The sequence below is a fragment of the Coregonus clupeaformis genome, chromosome 37, assembly GCF_020615455.1.
Source record: "Coregonus clupeaformis isolate EN_2021a chromosome 37, ASM2061545v1, whole genome shotgun sequence".
NCBI lineage: Eukaryota > Metazoa > Chordata > Actinopteri > Salmoniformes > Salmonidae > Coregonus > Coregonus clupeaformis.
The window spans coordinates 4,143,551-4,165,045 of record NC_059228.1 but is presented as its reverse complement, the minus strand read 5'-3'; the positions used below and the strand labels follow the sequence as shown (position 1 = coordinate 4,165,045).

The following is a 21,495-nucleotide window of genomic DNA, read 5'->3' as shown; positions in this document are numbered from 1 at the left end:
GGATGTTTTGGCGGTGTTGGAGGTGTAACTGTGGTATGAGCTGACAAATCGGTCAGCGGCTGCTCTTGTGTGTCAAAAAACACTCCATTCCTATTATCCCTACCCGTTAGAAGTTCAAAACGGTGATAGAAAGTGTAGGTTTATGCATTTTTCCATGTTAATTTGGATGGGGATAGGCTATCAGTCTAATATAGGTGTAGACAACAGAACATCACGCATTCGAGTGTTTGAACTTGTTACACGGCTGCATGAACTTCTAACGCGGCTGCATGGGATTTGTCAGACATAAAGTTGTGTGTGGTTTCGTTGCATCCGTTGGCAGTGTCCGCGATAAGGTAACGCAAGGAGCCGCTTGTGGATTTGACAGCTCTAAAGCAGCTCCACCTCTTACACCGCCACAACAACAACGCTGTAGCTCTTCTCTCTGTAGCCATATGAAAAGGGTGAGCTCAACAGGCTATTTCTGTTTCCCAAGGGGGCACATGTGCCCAAGCCCCCCCAGACCCTTACCACAACAACAGATCTGGAGGGTTTTCTCTTCTAACTCTAGTCCCATGTTTTTCTTCTATGTTTTATGTTCTTCAGAGGTGCTGTTAGCAACTAGCCGTTAGCATTAGCGGACCAGATTTATAAATAGTTTGAGGGGCCTGTTTGTTTCATCTGTCTGACACTCGACACCGACCGTCTGTCAGATAGCTGGCTACGTGTACTAGCTGAAGGCCCTGGTAACCGTCCCCAGCCTACAACACTAGCTTTCTCCTGGACGGCTCGTCTTCCTCCGCCTGATCTTCAGACCCTTCGTCTAACCAAGCATCTGACCAGGCGCTCCGAGGCCTGAGAGAGTACTGTATGGATGGAGGACTGGGTTAGAGCAGCATGTTAAGTAGAGAGGCACAGAGCGGTCAGTGTGCTGTCTGAGAGGGCTCTGTTAGGGCAACAAAGGGCCTGTCTTTCTGCAGCTGCTGGCTTGGTGCACCATGCCAAGGCTCTCCCGCAGGACAGACTTGTGTTTGAGGATTTACTAAAAGATCACTACACAAATATGGAATACAGCAGCAGAAGGTAAGACAGTACGCCGGTTTCTTTCCACCCACTGCTTTGTGTTATCTTTGGTCATGAACAGGGGTAGATAGATACTGTATGAAGGAATGCATGTGCACTCATCTCCCATGGGTACTGCATGGTTGACACATTCACTGAAAATAGCTGTTGCTGCACAGTCTTTCACTGCATTGGACTGACTGCAATTGAAACCCATGAACATGGCCAAAAGTACACTAATGGTTTCTGTTATATACTGCTGGGTTCAGTAGCTGTAAGGTGTAACTGTAAATGACCACCAGCCATTTTAAGGGAGGCCCAGTGGTATCAGAGACTGTGGAGCTAGGACTAGAGACAATCTCTAAGTTTAATGAAGGACACTACATGACCAAAAGTATGTGGACACCTGCTCGTCGAACATCTTTCCAAAATCATGGGCATTAATATGGAGTTGGTCCCCCTTTGCTACCATAACAGCCTCCATTCTTCTGGGAAGGCTTTCCAATAGATGTTGGAAAAATGCTGTGGCCTGGCTCGCAGTCGGAGTTCCAATTCATCCCAAAGGTGTTCGATGGGGTTGAGGTCAGGGCTCTGTGCAGGCCAGTTAAGTTCTTCCACACCGATCTCGACAAACCATTTCTGTATGGACATTCCACAAACTGTTGCCACAAAGTTGAAAGTACAGAATAGAGAGCCGGAATTCTTACTGGTTGGTAGGTGATCAAATACTTATGTCATGCAATAAAATGCAAATTAATTACTTAAAAATCATACAATGTGATTTTCTGGATTTTTGTTTTAGATTCCGTCTCTCACAGTTGAAGTGTACCTATGATAAAAATTACAGACCTCTACATGCTTTGTAAGTAGGAAAACTTGCAAAATCGGCAGTGTATCAAATACTCGTTCTCCCCACTGTGTAGTGTATCTTAAGACTGGGCAGGTATGATGGATGTACGATGAATATTCAGCGATACTGAATGCAGCTTTTCTGTGAATCCTAGGTCAGTGCAATCAAAATCTACATTATGGTTCATTTGGATTCTAATACCTATGGAAGAGTTTCTGTTTGTACATTTAGCTGACATATAGTGGCTTGTTTGGTTTAATCTATTTAATCCATTCTAGCATATATCTGATGACAGAATGTGTTGTTCCCCGGGTCAGGAGTACTAATGTACAGTAGATATTCTATAGTATTAGATCTGTGTGGTGTGGTCTGCATCTAGTTACTGTAGCGTATCTGGTATGTAATGAGTGCTGTCTGATACTCCCAGTCAGGTCAGGAGGTATTAATGGCCCAGTAGATATTCTGGGCCGGGTGACGACTGCCTGGCAGCTGCAGTAAAATTAAACACCCATGATGATCACCCTGTATTACACTCCTCAGTGATTACCCCGTTTAACACTGCTTCATTACTGTATTGCACTGCTATGCAAGTTAACACACAGCAAATACTGATTTCTGGTGTTGTATCCTTTCATAAAGCGTTTCAATTCTGTATCAGGCTTAAAGGGATATTCCACTCAAAATACTTTTGTACAATATGAGTTGGATTGAGGTGTTTGCAAGCTATCTTATATTTTCAGGGTGAATGGTACTTTTATATGCAATTCTAACTCAACAAAATATGGCTATTAAGTAATTCAATAAGCGAACTAAATATCCCAAACCAACATTTTTAGTGTAACATTCCTTTAAGTTCCCAAGGGAATGTGCACAATACCGTAGCGCTGTTAGCAACTTTAACAATTTTCAGATCTCAGTTATTCTTTAGAGACACAGGATATGTTATTCATTGATGGGAATTGTGGGTAATGAAAAGGAAAGGATTTTGACTGATTTGCATCAGATCAGGTGATTGTTTTCGTCGTCTAGAACATATTTTCCATTTAATGTCTTCTTTTCAGTTCTGAGAGCTGAAGTTTGACTGCCTCAGGTACAATTCTGTTGTATAATCCTTGAGCAAGCAGCAGTCTGTTTCAGCCACACCCATTGCTGACAGGTGTATAAACTCGAGCACAGAGCCATGCAATCTCCATAGACAAACATTGTCAGTAAAATGGCCTTATTGAAGAGCTCAGTGACTTTCAACGTGGCACCGTCATAGGATGTCACATTTCCAACAAGTCAGTTCGTCAGATTTCGGCCCTGATAGAGCTGCCCCAGTCAACTGTAAGTGCTGTAATTGTGAAGATGGAAATGTCTAGGAGCAACAACGGCTCAGCCGCAAAGTGGTAGGGGCTGTTTTTCATGGTTCGGGCTAGTCCCCTTAGTTCCAGTGAAGGGAAATCTTAACGCTACAGCATACAATGATATTCTAGACAATTCTGTGCTTCAAACTTTGTGGCAACAGTTTGTGGAAAGCCCTTTCCTGTTTCAGCATTACAATGCCCCCGCGCACAAAGTGAGGTCTATACAGAAATGATTTGTTGAGATCGGTGTGGAAGAGCTTGACTGGCCTGCACAGAGCCCTGACCTCAACCCCATCGAACACCTTTGGGATGAATTGGAACGTCGACTGCGAGCCAGGCCTAATCGCCCAACATTAATGCCCAACCTCACTAATGCTCTTGTGGCTGAATGGAAGCAATTCCCTGCAGCAATGTTCCAACATTATATATTCCAACAAATGTTCCAACAAATTATATTATTTTATACTAATACAATTGCTCAGAGAAAGAGATTTTGTTTAACAAGTCATATTTTTTTTTTTTTTAAAGATAGGGGTCAAAACTATTGGCTTCCATTTGCAATACCTTTCAATACCTCACCTTGCAAGGATGAGGGCACTGAGCCTTTTTCTAAAATGTTTTATGAGATTGGAGAACACATTGGGAGGGATCTTCCAGATCCTTGATATCCTTCATTTGCCCTCTTCAATTCAAACCACAGGTTTTCAATGGGGTCCAAGTCCGGAGACTGAGATGGCCATTGCAAAATGTTGATTTTGTGGTCAATTAACAATTTCTTTGTGGCTTTTGATGTGGGCTTGGGCTTATTGGCTTGCTGGAAGATTCACTTGCGGCCACATTTCAGCCTCCTGGCAAAGGCAACCAGGTTTTTGGCTAAAATGTCCTGGTACTGGGTAAAGTTCATAATGCCGTTGAGCTTAACAAGGGCCCAAGGACCAGTGGAAGCAAAATAGCCCCAAAAAATCAAAGATCCACCACCATATTTTACAGTAGTTTTGGGGGTTATTTTCTGCATATGCATCTTTCTTTCAACGCCAAAGAGCTTAATTTTCATATGGCTTTCACGACACTGACCAAGGCTTAGGCCGAAACATTTGTCTATCTATCTACCCCTGAATTAAATAAATACTAAAAAGAAACCATGAATCTCCTTTTTGAGTGCGGAACAGCTACACAATTTTTCCAACACATACAGAACATTGCTGCTTAATTCACAGAAAATCGATTTAATTAAATATAGCTCTTGTTCAAATGCTAAACAACCACCAGTATCCTCTTGTACTTTTTAGTAGCTTGATATAAAGTTATATATATATATATTCTTTTTTTTCACCTTTATTAACCAGGTAAGTCAGTTGAGAACAAGTTCTCATTTACAACTGCGACCTGGCCAAGATAAAGCAAAGCAGTGCGATAAAAACAACAACACAGAGTTACATATGAGGTAAAACAAAACATAAAGTCAAAAATACAACAGAAAATATATATACAGTGTGTGCAAATGTAGCAAGTTATGGAGGTAAGGCAATAAATAGGCCATAGTGCAAAATAATTACAATTAGTATTAACATTGGAATGATAGATGTGCAAGAGATGATGTGCAAATAGAGATACTGGGGTGCAAATGAGCAAAATAAATAACAATATGGGGATGAGGTAGTTGGGTGGGCTAATTTCAGATGGGCTGTGTACAGGTGCAGTGATCGGTAAGGTGCTCTGACAACTGATGCTTAAAGTTAGTGAGGGAGATAAGAGTCTCCAGCTTCAGAGATTTTTGCAATTCGTTCCAGTCATTGGCAGCAGAGAACTGGAAGGAATGGCGGCCAAAGGAGCTGTTGGCTTTGGGGATGACCAGTGAGATATACCTGCTGGAGCGCATACTACGGATGGGTGTTACTATGGTGACCAATGAGCCAAGATAAGGCGGGGATTTGCCTAGCAGTGATTTATAGATGGCCTGGAGCCAGTGGGTTTGGCGACGAATATGTAGTGAGGACCAGCCAACAAGAGCATACAGGTCACAGTGGTGGGTAGTATATGGGGCTTTGGTGACAAAACGGATGGCACTGTGATAGACTACATCCAATTTGCTGAGTAGAGTGTTGGAGGCTATTTTGTAAATGACATCGCCGAAGTCAAGGATCGGTAGGATAGTCAGTTTTACGAGGGCATGTTTGGCAGCATGAGTGAAGGAGGCTTTGTGAAATAGGAAGCCGATTCTAGATTTAACTTTGGATTGGAGATGCTTAATGTGATTCTGGAAGGAGAGTTTACAGTCTAACCAGACACCTAGGTATTTGTAGTTGTCCACATACTCTAGGTCAGACCCATCGAGAGTAGTGATTCTAGTCGGGTGGGCGGGTGCCAGCAGCGTTCGATTGAAGAGCATGCATTTAGTTTTACTAGTGTTTAAGAGCAGTTGGAGGCTACTGAAGGAGTGTTGTATGGCATTGAAGCTCGTTTGGAGGTTTGTTAACACAGTGTCCAATGAAGGGCCAGATGTATACAAAATGGTGTCGTCTGCGTAGAGGTGGATCTGAGAGTCACCAGCAGCAAGAGCGACATCATTGATATACACGGAGAAAAGAGTCGGCCCAAGAATTGAACCCTGTGGTACCCCCATACAGACTGCCATAGGTCCAGACAACAGGCCCTCCGTTTTGACACATTGAACTCTATCTGAGAAGTAGTTGGTGAACCAGGCGAGGCAGTCATTTGAGAAACCAAAGCTATTTAGTCTGCCAATAAGAATGCGGTGGTTGACAGAGTCAAAAGCCTTGGCCAGGTCGATGAAGACGGCTGCACAGTACTGTCTATTATCGATCGCGGTTATAATATCGTTTATGACCTTGAGCGTGGCTGAGGTGCACCCATGACCAGCTCGGAAACCGGATTGCATAGCGGAGAAGGTACGTTGGGATTCGAAATGGTCGGTGATCTGTTTGTTAACTTGGCTTTCAAAAACATTCGAAAGGCAGGGCAGGATGGATATAGGTCTGTAACAGCTTGGATCTAGAGTGTCACCCCCATTGAAGAGGGGGATGACCGCGGCAGCTTTCCAATCTCTGGGGATCTCAGACATTACGAAAGAGAGGTTGAACAGGCTAGTAATAGAGGTTGCGACAATTTCTGCGGCTAATTTTAGAAAGAAAGGGTCCAGATTGTCTAGCCCAGATGATTTGTAGGGGTCCAGATTTTGCAGCTCTTTCAGAACATCAGCTGTCTGAATTTGTGTGAAGGAGAAGCGGGGGGGGGGGCATGGGCAAGTTGCAGCGGAGGGTGCAGAGCTGATGGCCGGGGTAGTGGTAGCCAGGTGGAAAGCATGGCCAGCCGTAGAAAAATGCTTGTTGAAATTCTCGATTATTGTAGATTTATCGGTGGTGATAGTGTTTCCTAGCCTCAGTGCAGTGGGCAGCTGGGAGGAGGTGCTTTTTGGAGTTAGTGCTACAGGACGCAAATTTCTGTTTGAAAAAGCTAGCCTTTGCTTTCCTAACTGCTTGTGTATGTTGGTTCCTAACTTCCCTGAAAAGTTGCATATTGCGGGGGCTATTCGATGCTAATGCAGTACGCCACAGGATGTTTTTGTGCTGGTCAAGGGCAGTCAAGTCTGAGGAGAACCAGGGGCTATATCTGTTCTTAGTTCTGTATTTTTTGAATGGGGCATGTTTATTTAAGATTGAGAGGAAATTACTTTTAAAGAACAACCAGGCATCCTCTACTGACGGAATGAGATCGATATCCATCCAGGATACCTGGGCCAGGTCAATTAGGAAGGCCTGCTCGCTAAAATGTTTTAGGGAGCGTTTGACAGTGATGAGGGGTGGTCGTTTGACCACGGACCCGTTACGGATGCAGGCAATAAGGCAGTGATCGCTGAGATCCTGGTTGAAGACATCGGAGGTGTATTTAGAGGGTAAGTTAGTCAGGATGATATCTATGAGGGTGCCCATGTTTACGGATTTAGGGTATGTTCCCTTTTAGGGCAACAAAGAAAAGGTCTGATGGTCGTGAAGACACAGTCAGACATTCATTCTATATATTTAGGCTAAAGTGCAGAACAATTTTAGGCCTTTTCCACTTTTAACTCTGTTCTCTCGTCTATTCTCTTCCTGCAGGACACACAGGAAGTCGTGGCTCCTTCTGCTACACAAATGCAATACGCCTTAGGGGCCACCAGGAATACAACCACGCCTTTGGGGCTGCAGCCCTCCATAGAGACTGATTGGGCCCCTCTGAGGTGTCCTAACCCAGCCCCAGCTAAACACTGCTGCCTGGGTGTGTGACTGAACACTAGACATGAGCTGTGTCTGAGTGAGTGTGAGTGTGTGTGTGAGGTGTGTGATTGAGCTTTACCCATGACGACGGTGGAGAAGCGCCACTTCAGCCGCAGGGGCAGCGGCCACAGGAAGCACAGCAGCGGCGGCATGAGCGACACATCCAGTGGAGGCTCGATCCTGGACGACACAGACCGTGAGGTCAGCAGCCTGACTGACCGATCCTTCAGGAGCCTCTGCATCGGGGAAGAAGCTGTTTACAACGACTCTGACCTGGGCTCCTCACCGTCAGCTCAGAGAGAGAGACACCAGGCCTTCAGCCAAGAGATTATAGCTGCCCAGGACAGCCAGGGCTGGGAGAAGGAGGACAGGGAAAGGGATGCTCTCAAGAGAGCCGCCCAAGAGAGCTTCAGCCTCAGTCTCCAGCAGTATGGACAGGGAGGGGGTGAGGCGGGTTGGGAGGGGGAGGGAAGGATGTGGACGGGACAGTGTGGTTTAGAGAACCAGGATTATTCGGGGTGGGAGGGGCAAGGGGAGAGGAGGACAGAGGGAAGGGTGTCTACCACATTCCAGCGCTCCTTCATGGACGTGTCTCAGCAGGAGAAGACTCTGAGGGAGGAGAGACTGTCCTTCCTGAGTTATGGAGGGTCCGACACCAGCTGGCAGCAGCGTCGCAGTCGCTCCCGAGTCTCCTCTCTCATCAAAGCCTTTAGCTCGGAGGGTTATGGAGGTGGGGATGGGTGGATGGAGGGGAAACTCAGGGACTGGAACAATGAGTCCTCCTGGGACAAGTCAGCTCTGATGAGCATCCAGAGAGAGCTGTCTGAGTTCTCTACGGCGTACCCCCATAACTTTAACACTGGCCCCTTCCCCGCGGCCGGCGCCTTCCCCAGGCAGACAGGCCCCTTACCCCCCAGTAGGAACAGCCTGTACCCCTCTGAGGTATCTTCTGCTGTGTCTCAGATGGACAAAACATCCTCCTTTATGAGATCCTCCCACAGTAAACAAAGCATGTTTGCGCAGCTCAACTCAACCTCTAACTTCTTTCTCCATAGTGAGTTCAGCCCCTTCCAGCCCCTGTGGAGAGACCATAACAGATTCCCCTTCCAGCAGGGAGGTGTCTCCGGGTTCATGTCCCCTGCAGACTTCCCTAAATGGTACGACTCGCCCATGTACAAGGAGCTGACATTCGAACAGCAGTTCTACACGCCCCCTGGGATCAAGGAGACAGTGTATGGACCCCAACGTAAGCCCATGGAGGGGGGCTCCACAGTGCTGCAGAAGGCCTCGGCCCTAGAGAAACGCTCTGAGTCTGAGCTGGCCGGTCACTATCCACCCTGGAAACGCACCCAGAGCGTGGGGTCAAACAGATATCCCTCACTCCGTCCCTCAACAGTCTCTCCTACCAGGTCCCGACTTGGCCAAGATGCTGTCAGCGCCGTCACTGAGTTCCAGCACACCGAGCGGTTTACCAAATTGACCACAGAGCAGAGTGTTACAACGGTCCTAAACAGCGCCGAGCAGAGTAGTGTAGTGAAAGGCAACAAGAACAGTGTAATTTCCTTTAGCAACAAATTTAGCACAGTAGCAGTGGAGCAGGGTGTAGTCGCTAGCAACACCAGCACCACTCCCTTTAACTTCACCCAGCTGTTGACACCTGTCATCCACAATCCGCAAGACACTGACACCACCTCAGAGGTGCTACAGTACGCCCTCTCACCCCCCCTCACCCTCGAACAGCCCCCCATCTGGGGCGAGAGAGAGAGGGAGAGAAGGGGGGCCACACCAGAGGTGAGGATGTCCAGCTACAAGTCCAGAGCCTCCGGTCTCCTCTTCAACCTAAAAGACAATAGGAAGAGGGTGAAAAGCACCTACAGTCCCACCAAGTTCAAAGGCCTGGAGGTGACTGGCAGGAGTAAATCTAACCTGGACGGCTATGAGCCCAGAGACACAGTGATAGATATGCCAGCTATCTTAGACATCCCTGTTCCCCAGGAGGTAGTACAGGAGGAGCCCAATGCAGTAGACACTTCATTTCACCCCCATACCAACCCACAGTATAGCCCCTCATTGCAGCCAACCACTGCACACTCTTCCCAACACTTGGACTACACAGGTAAACCAGAGGCCTATCAGGCAGTGAGGTCGTCTCAGACTCAGGAGGAGATGGTTTACCATCAGGAGTACAGTGGAAACTACAGTAGTAGAGATCAGCTCACTACCAGTCAGAACAGCCAAGGTGGGTTAACACAATTTATTAAACCAGATGAAATAAATAGGACTGAGCTCCTCCAAAATCATATGTATGAGCAAGTCAGACCCACAAAACCAGGCCTAGACAACACCCTTCCTACAGTGAGATCACCCCTCCCTAACACTAAGCCCAAACCTTACCCTAGCCCTAATTGTACCCCTAACCCACCCCCGGCAGTCATAGACACTTATAGGAGAGATGGAATCACTGCAAAACAAACCAACACTGTAAACAGAGATGCACTAGTATCTAAACAAATTATTGAGCCCAATACAAACCAGGCTACAGTAGAGAGATACACAAAGGCATGTGGATATGACCAAGTGAGAGAGAACAAATATGGGTTGGGTGTGAATGACAGAGTTACAACAGACGTGCCTCCATGGAAAGGGGAGATCGCTGCACTAATAGAAAAAGACAAACAGTCTCTACCCTCACACAGAGCAGCTACAATGAAGCAGGACCCAAACCAGAAATATGGAAATGAGTGGAATATATATGGACAACAAGAAAAGAGAGAACAGGGGGAGCAGTATGTATCTGATGGAAGGGTGCATCCAGCAGGTGAAGTCTTAATAGGTAAAAATAGCCTTCCATATAAGGAAACGCTTCCAGTTCCTGATCACACACTGGCCAATCAGGAGGAACTGTCAAACAGATTCGCTCAAAACACAGACTACCCTCTGAGTCAGCAGATCATCAGAGACCCTGTAAAAGAAAAATACTATTCTGGGACTTTTATGGACAAGTATGGAACTGTAGATCAGTATCGAGTCAATGAGGAATCTCTCACCACCAAAGAGAAGTATCAGAACCAAAATGATCACTTGTACAGGGGTAAAGGACAAGACCACAGAAAACAGAGTCTGTATTCGGAGGGTGATAAAACATATTCAGTCCATAACACCCTGACAGAAAGAGAGCAACCTGTTCAGAGAAAACCACATGCCCCATGGGTGGACGACAACAAACTACCCAGACACGAAAGATATATATATGACCAGGATATACAGTGGAATTCATCACACAAGAATGAGAACAGACAATACACAGACAATGCAGCTGTAACAGCACAATGGGCAAAAGATCACAGCCAGTATACTGACAGCACTGCTACAATATTGCAACAGATAAAAGGAGAATTTAGTGCAAATAACAGTCACCAATATCCCAAAAGTACTACGAATGACCCCAATAAGATGCACACAACAGGGCTAGCTATAGCAGAACAAGCTAAATTAAAGGAAGATAAAGCAGCGTTAGCTAAATCAAAACAGGCTAAAATAGAGCAAGTGAAAGCAGAGCTAGATAAAGCAGAACAAGTTCAAGCAGAAATAGCTAAAGCAGAGTTAGCTAACGCAGAGTTAGCTAAAGCAGAACAATCTAAAGCAGAAAATGCTCAAGCAGAACAGGCTAAAGCAGAGTTAACTAAAGCAGAACAAGCTAAAGCAGAGCAAGCTAAAGCAGAACTAGCTAAAGCAGAACAAGTGAAAGCAGAGCTAGCTAAAGCAGAGCAAGCTAAAGCAGAACTAGAAAAAGGAGAGAAAGCTAAAACTGAGTTAGCTAAAGCAGAGCTAGCGAAAGCAGAACAAGTGAAAGCAGAGCTAGCTAAAGCAGAACAAGCTAAATCAGAGAGCGCTAGAGCAGAGAAAGCTAAAGCTGAGTTACCTAAAGCTAAAGCAGAACAAAATAAAGCAGAGCAAGGTAAAGCAGAAGTAGCTAAAGTAGAGTTATCAAAAGCTCAAACAGAACAAGCAAAAGCAGAGCTTGCTAAAGTGAAACTAGCTAAAGCACAGTCAGCTAAAGCTCAAGCAGAACAAGCTAAAGCAGAGCAAGTGAAAGCAGAACTAGCAAAAACAGAGTTGGCTAAAGTAGAGACAGATAAAGAAGAGTTAGCTAAAACTCAAGCGGAACAAGCTAAAGCAGAATTAACTAAAGCAGAGTTGGTTAAAGCAGAGTTGGTTAAAGCAGAGTTAGCTAAAGCAGAGTTAGCTAAAACAGAACAAGCTAAAGCAGAGTTAGCTAAAGCAGAGCTTGCAAAAGCAAAGAATGATGAACCTGCTCAGTACAGTTCATGGTCAGCCAGTGAGGACAGATACGGTATAAACAATATCCTCACTACCAGAGACTATGAACAGGTGAAGAGAGAGCAACGGAGAGAGAAAAAGTACAGTGTCAATGAAGCCGTTGCAGCAACAGATGACAATCTCACCGATCACACCATATCTGCAAAGGCAGAGAACAAAACACTCCAGCAGAAAGATGTCTCTCCCATCAGCAGGTATGAAAGAGCAGACAGGGGGGGAGTTGACTACAACAGATTGAGAGAGAAATACGGGTTCAGTCATGCAGTTTCAGCTAAGGAAAACAAACAGCCCTCTAAGGATGTAGCTGCAACAGATGAGAGTGAAAAGACTCCGAATGATGCACTTGCCACTAATAAACATGAGCGGGGGAGTGAGGGTCAATGGGTTTACAGCGAGTCATCCAAACAATTCAAACTGGCCAGTCAGATTGAGAGTAAGACGAAGCCTGCTGACCAGACTGCAGCAATGAGTAAAGACGTCCATCCGTCCTCATTCAGAGCTCTGTCACTAAAAGAGAAAGGCCAGACCAAGCAAGAGATACTGACGTCAAAACTGAAGGCCCACGCTGAAAAGGAGATCTCAGCCATCAAAGAGAAAGGTTTTGGTAAACGAGACAGACTCTTATCAAGAAACCCCACCAAGCACCAGGAACACAGAGAGAGAGGTCAGAGTGGACAGGAAGTGAAGAGCGTTAAAAATGATCCATCCAGGGGTGAAAAACAAACAAACAACAGCCAACTCAGCATCAGGAAGGAAGCACCTCAATCACAACATAAAGAGCCAGCTAAAACTGAAGCATCGGCTGTCAGTGATGGTCAACAGTCAACAGCATCACTGGAACAGGCCAGAAACAGGTCAAAGGTCAGTGATATAACTGAAAAGGCAGTGCTCCATTCAAAGAAGGAGGAAAGTAAAAATGAGACCATCTCTGACGACCAAAATGATCTTAAACTTGTTCTTGGGAAGAGTGAGGCAGTTTCAGATGATGACAGTTTGCAGATCATGGGGATAATGGTGACCATAAGAGAACCCTCGGTGGATAAAGATAATGTTTTTACTCCACAACAACCCACCCCAGTAAAAGATAAGATAAACAGGGAAGAAGAGGCAATTATTTCCAATAAAAATCAACTCAGCTCAGGCCAACTTCCCAAAAACAATTCAGGCCATTTGAAACAAGAGACTTCTCCAGCCATGGCTCCCATTGCAGATGAAAGAGTTTCAGATAATAATGTTAAATCAACTGTAACAAGCGAAAGAGAAGACACTACATTTGCTGAGCCTGTAATTCCAGAAAAGGCCAGAGTTAAACAGCAAACACAGTTGCCAGAGGGGAAAGGTGAACCTAAAACTGAATGTGTTATAAGTGAGAGTAAGCAGGCTAGAAGTGCACCTGAAACCACAAAGAAAGACCCCCCAAAAAATGAGAAGACTGTGAGGAACGAGAATTATTCACAGGAGATTCCTCCATCGTATGGGAGAGATCAGTCTCGGATGGAAACTCTACTCCATGACACCTCTGCAGTTAAAGATGGACGCTCAGCAGAGGTCAAACCGGCTAAAAATAAACAGTTGGCTGAAACTCAACCTCTCCTCTTTAAACATGGCATCACTGCACGAAACCCTAACGACTACGCAAATAACAACCCTCCTACTAATGAAACCATCGGCAAGGCCGACCTTGCACCAGTGGAAATGGCAAAGAGCAGTGTCGTTCAAGGTGGCAAAGACGTCAGCGTTGAAGATGGCCAAGTGGAGAATTTACACATAGAAAGTATTACTATCCGTGTTGTATCATTAATAAGTGAGATTGACAACGACAAAACTACCAAACATGTTTCTTCAGGAGCAGAGAAACCCACTGGTGACAATAATGTTCACACTGATAGTATAGCCATCCGTGTTGTGTCAGGAGTGAGTGAGAACAACAATGTGGAAACAACAGCAAAAGAGAGAGAGCATAACCCAGCACTTCCAACAAGTGAAAAGGTGTCTTGTAAACCAGAGGTGAAACCAAGAGAGAAGGTGCTGCCTACTGTCCCAACTGCCATCGCAGACTACGCCAGACTAAAGGTGATCTCTACAGAAGAAGATTCCTCTCCTAACATGCACAGTCCAAGCAGAAAGGATGGATATTTTCCCATGATACAGACTTGCCGCAGTAGATGTCCAGTCTTGACAACTGAACAACAAGACCACCCAGTGACGGGAGGGATGTCGAGGAAAGAAGCAGTAGCTGTGAAAGAACCAGAGGTTCCCTCCAAACTAAACATGGAGGCTAAGATAGGAGTGTTGTCTTCCATGGAGCAGGAACAGAGAAAGAAAGGGATGTTCAATCTGAGGGAAAAAGACAAACAGGCAATCTCATTCAATGAGGCAAAATCTACTGAGGGATTCACAGAGACAACAGATACACACTCTCTTAAACACGACACTGTGCCACAACCAGAACATACAACAACTTCAGGGTACCAACCTGGGTACCAATCTGAGATTGATAGGAACCAAAGACTCTATCAATCCCAGAATCCTCCTCTGCCAGCTCACTCCATACCCTCGCAGGTCGACGTTAAGACCAGAAACCCCTCTTTCTCACAACAACCCATCCAACCCACTCATGTTGACATGCCTGGAAAATACCTGTTCTTCCCTACAGAAGAGGCAACGCAATATATGGAGAAAACACATGCAACACAGGCCTCTCTGGGAGACATATATAGCGTGGAAAAGAGAGAGGAGGAGAGGAGAGAGAGACAGAGAGAGGAGCACAGGAAAGAGGAGGAGAGGAAGACGAGACAGAGAGAGGAGCAGAAGCAGAGACAGGAGGATAGGAAGACAAGACAGAGAGAGGAGGAGAGGATGGCGAGAAAGAAAGAGGAGAGGGAAGAGGAGGAGAGGACTGAGCAACAGCGACAGAGAGAGGAGGAGGAGAACAAAGAGGAGGAGAGGAAGGTAAGATGGAGAGACGAGGAGAGGATGGCGATTGCGAGACAGAAAGAAGAGGAGGGGAAAGAGGAAGAGAGGAGAGAGCAACAGCGACGGAGAGAGGAGAAGAAATCGGAGGAGATGAGGAAGAGACAGAGAGAAGAGGAGAGGATGGCTAGACAGAAAAAAGAGGAGAGGAAAGAGAAGGAGAGACGTGAGCGACAGAGTGAGGAGGAGAAGAAAGAGGAGGAGAGGAGGGTGGTACAGAGAGAGGAGGAGAGAAAAGAGAAGGAGAGGAGAGAGCAACAGCGACAGAGAGAGGAGGAGAAGAAAGAGGAGGAGAGGAGGGTGGTACAGAGAGAGGAGGAGAGAAAAGAGAAGGAGAGGAGAGAGCAACAGCGACAGAGAGAGGAGGAGAAGAAAGAGGAGGAGAGGAGGGTGGTACAGAGAGAGGAGGAGAGAAAAGAGAAGGAGAGGAGAGAGCAACAGCGACAGAGAGAGGAGGAGAAGAAAGAGGAGGAGAGGAGGGTGGTACAGAGAGAGGAGGAGAGAAAAGAGAAGGAGAGGAGAGAGCAACAGCGACAGAGAGAGGAGGAGAAGAAAGAGGAGGAGAGGAGGGAGGTACAGAGAGAGGAGGAGAGAAAAGAGAAGGAGAGGAGAGAGCAACAGCGACAGAGAGAGGAGGTGAAGAAAGAGGAGGAGAGGAGGGTGGTACAGAGAGAGGAGGAGAGAAAAGAGAAGGAGAGGAGAGAGCAACAGCGACAGAGAGAGGAGGAGAAGAAAGAGGAGGAGAGGAGGGTGGTACAGAGAGAGGAGGAGAGAAAAGAGAAGGAGAGGAGAGAGCAACAGCGACAGAGAGAGGAGGAGAAGAAAGAGGAGGAGAGGAGGGTGGTACAGAGAGAGGAGGAGAGAAAAGAGAAGGAGAGGAGAGAGCAACAGCGACAGAGAGAGGAGGAGAAGAAAGAGGAGGAGAGGAGGGTGATACAGAGAGAGGAGGAGAGAAAAGAGGAGGCGAGGAGAGAGCAACAGCGACAGAGAGAGGAGGAGAAGAAAGAGGAGGAGAGGAGGGTGAGACAGATAGAGGAGGAGAGGAAAGAGGAGGAGAGGAGGGTGGTACAGAGAGAGGAGGAGAGAAAAGAGAAGGAGAGGAGAGAGCAACAGCGACAGAAGGACGAGGAGAGGAGGGTGAGACAGATAGAGGAGGAGAGGAAAGAGGCGGAGAGGAGGGCGAGACAGAGAGAAGAGGAGAGGCTAGCAAGACAGAAAGGGGAGAATCTGAAAGAGGAAGAGAGGAGAGAGCAACAGAGAAAGGAGGAGGAGAGGAGGGCAAAACAGAGAGAAGGGGAGAGGATGGCGAGACAGAAAGAGGAGGAGAGGAGAGAGGAACAGCAACACAGAGAGGAGGAGGAGAGGAGGAAGAGACAGAGAGAAGAGGAGAGGATGGTGAGACAGAAAGAGGAGGAGAGGAGAGAGGAACAGCAACAGATAGAGGAGGAGGAGAGGAGGGCGACACGGAGAGAAGAGGAGAGGAAAGAGAAGGAGAGGAGAGAGCAACAGCGACAAAGAGATGAGGAAAGCATGAAGAGACAGAAAGAGGAAGAGAGGAAAGAGAAGGAGAGGAGAGAGCCACAGCGACAGAGAGAAGAGGAGAAGAAAGAGGAGGAGAGGAGGGCGAGACAGAAAGAGGAGGAGAAGATGGATGCTCTCCAGTATTATTCCATCAGCAGCTCTGAGGGTCAAACCAGACCCAGGGACATACCCCTCTTCTCCCCCCAGCCCTCCCCACGCAGGGGGGACCCTGAGGACTGGGAGTCCTATGGTAGACCTCACCTCCCTACCTCCCCTGCCCCCCCTTCCACCCGCTCCAACACCTCCTCCCCCAGCCTCGGGGGCAAGCCCACCATGTTCAGAGTCAAAGACAACACCTTCAGAGGCTCCTCTCTCACCAAGTCAGTCAAACCACACTTCCACAAGAGCTTCGGAGAAGAGTTCAGGGTGGGCTCAGCCCGCTGGAGCGGATCAGAGAAGGGAGACGAGGAGCACGAAAGGCAGAGAGAGAGCGCCGGGACTCCTGTATATCACGACTCCGCCATCTCGTCACACCGACTCCCCCACATTCGAGAGACTCAGCCTTCGAAAGAGTTCACCGCCCCCTCAGAGACCACCTACACATACCCCTACTCCAGGTTCTACTCCAGGAGGAATGTGGCTATGGACGATGATGACTCTCGCTCAATGATCAGCAACATGTCTGGGGATGCTGAGAGTTATGCCACCAGTGTAGCCGACGTGTCTGACTTCAGGTCCGACAGGTACTCAGGTCTGTACGACTCTGAGTTCGCCAGCAGGTGGGGCTATGACAGGCCAGATTCAGCCTGTAGTTTTACCAGTGACGTAGGACGGCCACTTGGGAAGCCCCCGACTGTTCCTCCTAAGAGTGAGAAAGCTCTACGGAGAGCCAAGAGGCTCACTACCCGCAGGATAAAGAAAGAGTCGACTGAAACAGACAGCACTGCTGACCCAGTGGAGAAACCGGTCCGTGCGGTCGCTAGTGTCCCCTCCTCACCCTCGGAGCTACGATCCTCCAACCGTCACGCTCGTGCCTCCCCCCATTTCGCTGCCCCTATCTCCCTGCCCCTCGCCCCAACTCACATCTCCAGTGTCCCCTCTTCTCCAACTGATTTAGGATCCACCCATTACCCATCCTTCCACGCCTCCCCCCACGCCAAAGCCCCTGTCTTCCTTCCCCTCGCCCCACCCCATGCCTCACCCCATGCCTCACCCCCTGTCTCCCACCCCCGAGTCCCAACGCAAGCGGCCAGTGTACCCTCCTCACCCACCCACCACCACCCTGCTCACCCCAGACACCTTGTCTCACCCCTGCCCCCCCCCCCCCTCACCTCCCGCCTGAATGTCCCTCAGTATCACGTAGACCCCAACTACCCTTCCCCGCCCTCCCTCAGCCTCCCCCAGCACTTCACCCAAAGTTTAACCCAGAAGAAGGTTCTACAGGACCCGGGGTCTGGTCAGTACTTTGTGGTGGACATGCCTGTCCAGGTGAAGACCAAGACCTTCTTTGACCCAGAGACGGGGAAGTACGTCCAGCTGAATGTCCGTCAGCCAGCCCAGGGAGGCTCTCTGTCTCAGCCCCAGCCACAGTGTTATACCCAGTCCCTTCCCGAAGCCACATTCACCCAGCCCCAGGCTCCTCCAGCCAGCCGGCCCTATGTGCTCTACCAGGGATACCCCCAGAGATACCAGCCCATGCCCGTATCCTCCCTGCCCATTCACAGGTCTCTCTCTGGAATGTCTGCCTTGGTGTCTCCCACCCAGGACCCACAGCCTACAGAGGAGAGTCAGGGTTGGGCAGAGGATGGAGAGAGGCAAGGAGAGGGCTGGAGCAGCCAGGGCTATGAAGGACAGGAGGAGAGAATGGAGAGAGAGACATATGGACAGAGCTACAGCCAAGAGCAGACACCTTACATGGACACAGCTCATGACACACACACTGTGCATGACACACACACAGTGAACGACACACACACTTCGTACGACACACACAACCAGCTGGACAAGGGCGCAGTGGACAGTGATGATACTAAATCCGCCCCCCACCGTGATATCATCACCATGAGCGAGCTGGAGGACTTTGCTATCGATTCCGGTGACTGGTAACGACACTGATTGACAGCTTTTGTTTCACTGAAGCAGTCCGGTTAGGATCGTGTTCATTAGGCACCAAACGGAAGAAAATGGACTGAAATTGTCTTTTTCCGTTACGTGCCCTAATAATGAACACAACCCTGGTCTCTCTAGGTTCAAGCATCAAAGAGACTTATAAAGGCTGAGTAACATTTCATGAAATTGAATAAACAGCTGTGTTTTAAAGTGTTTGATAGTATTTACATGCAAAAATACAGATTTCACAGAAGCACAATATATAGTTATAAAAACAAATACAAAAATTATATAAAAAACATGCTTCGTAGACAACAGGTGTAGACTAACAGTGAAATTCTTACTTACGGGTCCTTTTCCAGCAATGCAGAGTTAAAGATACTAAATAAAATTAAATAAAAAATATGAATAGTGACACAAGGAATAAATACAAAGTAAATAACGAATAAGAGAATAACAACTAAAAATAACATGGCTATATACAAGGAGTAAAGGTACCGAGTCAATGTGCTGGGGTACGAGGTAGTTGAGGTAGCTAGTGTATGTACTGTACATATAGGTAGGACTAAAGTGACTAGGCAACCGGATAGATAATAGACAGTAGCAGCAGTGTGTGTGTGGGTGTGTGTGTGTGTGTGGGTGTGTGTGTGTAAATGTTAAGTGTGTGTGGACGTATGTAGTGTGTGTGTATGTGTGTGTTGGGGTGTAAGTGTGAAGCGATGCGGCTGTATATGTGACTTATTTAAGATCTTTCTATCTTGTTTTGTTTTCGGAGACATTTTGTAAAGCTTATTGTTATATTGCTGATGTTGATGTTTTTGTAGTGGAATTATGAATTAGATTAAGGCTATTTATTATTAACTGTTTTACAGAAATGTTTACCATTCCAATTTTGAATGTGATATGCTTGTGGTGCATTTGATCAATATGTCATGGTCACCTACAACTTATACTAATATTAGTGAATAGTAAATAAGAATACAACAAATGATTTATCTACAATATTTAACAGTTTCAATGCTGCTAGTACTTTTGGGGATGAAGTTTAACAGGTTGTAGAAAATGAAGTTCTCATTAGCTCCATCTGTTACCGGTGTAAACATAAAATGGATGGGAATATTATTTAGACCTCAATTTGGTTGGTGTGCATGAAATATTGTCTAACAAATGTGGTGGCGATTACGCAACATGGTCTCATTAGAATATGTCAGAATAGTGACATATGGGGAATTTAACCATTGTAGTTATGATGTATGTCACCTAAACTGAAAGGTCTATGCAAAGTGAACACAAAATGTGTATTTATGCAAATATGCAACCACATTGTGTAGATGTGAAAGCTGATTTAAATCTTGCTGTTTAGTAGATTTGATTTCAATAAATAGATCCACATTTCTGAAGTGAGAAATGTGTACTGGGTTTCTCTCTTGCTGTGAATAATATAGTGTGAGATGGACTTAATAAAAGCGCAACTTATCACTCTGTATTAACTTTCTTTGTCAGTATTTTGGATGTCTTTCAGAAGCACTTTGTAAAGAAGCAAATAAAACAATGTGTTGTTTGTTGGTCTTGTTCTTGTTGTTGACAGAATTAGTTCTCCATTCTCTGTTGATGAACTCAGTAGCTGACTAAGATACCACCTAGTGGACGTGATAAGTACATAACCACGATCCTCCTCTCCTTAAGTATAATAGTAGATTTGGTGTCCATAATCACACTGTTTGTGGCCTTTTTCAATACACTGTCCTTCCACATGGCCTGCATAATGCTCCAGTCATTTCTTATGGTGCATTTATGTTCATTTATGTATGTATCCCTAATACTGAGATGCACCCTAAATGGCTTTATAAATATATGCTCTGACTTTGGTCAATTTTATAGTGGCAAGAAATGTTCGATCTAAAGCCTAAACCAGAAATTACATGTCATTTTGAGGCAGAGGAACTTGCAAAAAATATATTTGTATTTATTTATTTATCCTTTATTTAATATGATATATGATATATCTTTTTTTAATCTGGTGTACCCCATTGAGAAATAAATATATTTTGCAAGGGAGAAAAATGTGAAAGAACGTTTTTAATTTAACCTTTATTTAGGTTAAATAAAGTCCCATTGAGGTCAGGAGACCTGGCAAAGTCGGCCATGTTGATGGCTTCATGAGCCATCTCTGGGTCTGATATGAGACAGGAGTCTGGTCCAGGTCTTCTCCATGCTGAGTCAGGTGCCTCCCTGTGGTTGTGTTGCTGTCAGCAGCCTGTGGTTACAGCTGGCAGACGTCTGACAGACAAATGCATTACTTTGCTGAGTTAAAATATGCTATGCTGGTATAACCTCCATCAGAGATGAGTCTAACTGATTCTAATTGATTGGCTTATCGATCGTCTCTAATGCGGGAATTAAAAGCAGTGATGATGACGGTGGAGGTTCAGTCTCTTCTCTGAACTGAACACTTTCTGCACTGTTTCTCTCTGCCGTTGGGTAGAAGTTAGCATAGCCCTATAGATACAGATCTAGGATCAGATTTAATACCCTCCCTCAAATACGTTACCATTAGGGAGGGAAAACATAAAACTGACCTTGGATCAGTGTCCAGGGTCAACTTCATCCTGCTGGTTGTCTCTCAGTGTGTAGTGTCCCGGGTCCAGGACATCTCCCTTTCTCTCTTACTGCAGCACAGTATTATGTTTTCATTACTGCAACAATAGAAGTCCATTAACATGGCTGTGTAGAACAGAGTAAAATGCCTGTCCTCCATATTCACTCTGTCAGTTTATGTTTCTGGCTGCCCTCCAGTTAATTTAATACAACAATGCTCCACAAAACTGCTGCAGGACTTATTTTAGGTGACAGAGAATTATCACAGATGCCACATGCACAGCGGGGATGTCAATAGCAACTTGACTTGTTTATGGGATATTAAAGCAGTGAATTATGGGTGCTACACAAAACTTAGATGATCGGAACCATTATAACCCCGAAATCTTTTGTTTTTGTTCATGATTAAATTCCAAAACTACTGTATTCAATTTGGAGAGAT

At 46.2% G+C, this 21,495-nt stretch overlaps 1 protein-coding gene across 1 annotated transcript; it reads left to right on the top strand.

Moving 5' to 3' along the window:
• The first annotated feature begins 505 nt into the window (after positions 1 to 505).
• On the top strand, positions 506 to 18,791 carry LOC121553302. Its single transcript, XM_045211460.1, has 3 exons — positions 506 to 1,062; positions 7,353 to 14,690; positions 16,404 to 18,791. The coding sequence occupies exons 2-3, from the start codon at positions 7,593 to 7,595 to the stop codon at positions 18,450 to 18,452; spliced, it is 9,147 nt and encodes a 3,048-aa protein (XP_045067395.1). The 5' UTR covers positions 506 to 1,062; positions 7,353 to 7,592; the 3' UTR covers positions 18,453 to 18,791.
• The last annotated feature ends 2,704 nt before the right edge of the window (positions 18,792 to 21,495 follow it).

Coding starts and splice junctions, on each gene's coding strand:
- LOC121553302 (XM_045211460.1), top strand. CDS start 7,593: ATGACGACGGTGGAGAAGCGCCACTTCAGCCGCAGGGGCAGCGGCCAC. Junction 14,691..16,403: donor GACAGGAGGATAGGAAGACA/AGACAGAGAGAG, acceptor GAGAGGAGAGAG/CCACAGCGACAGAGAGAAGA.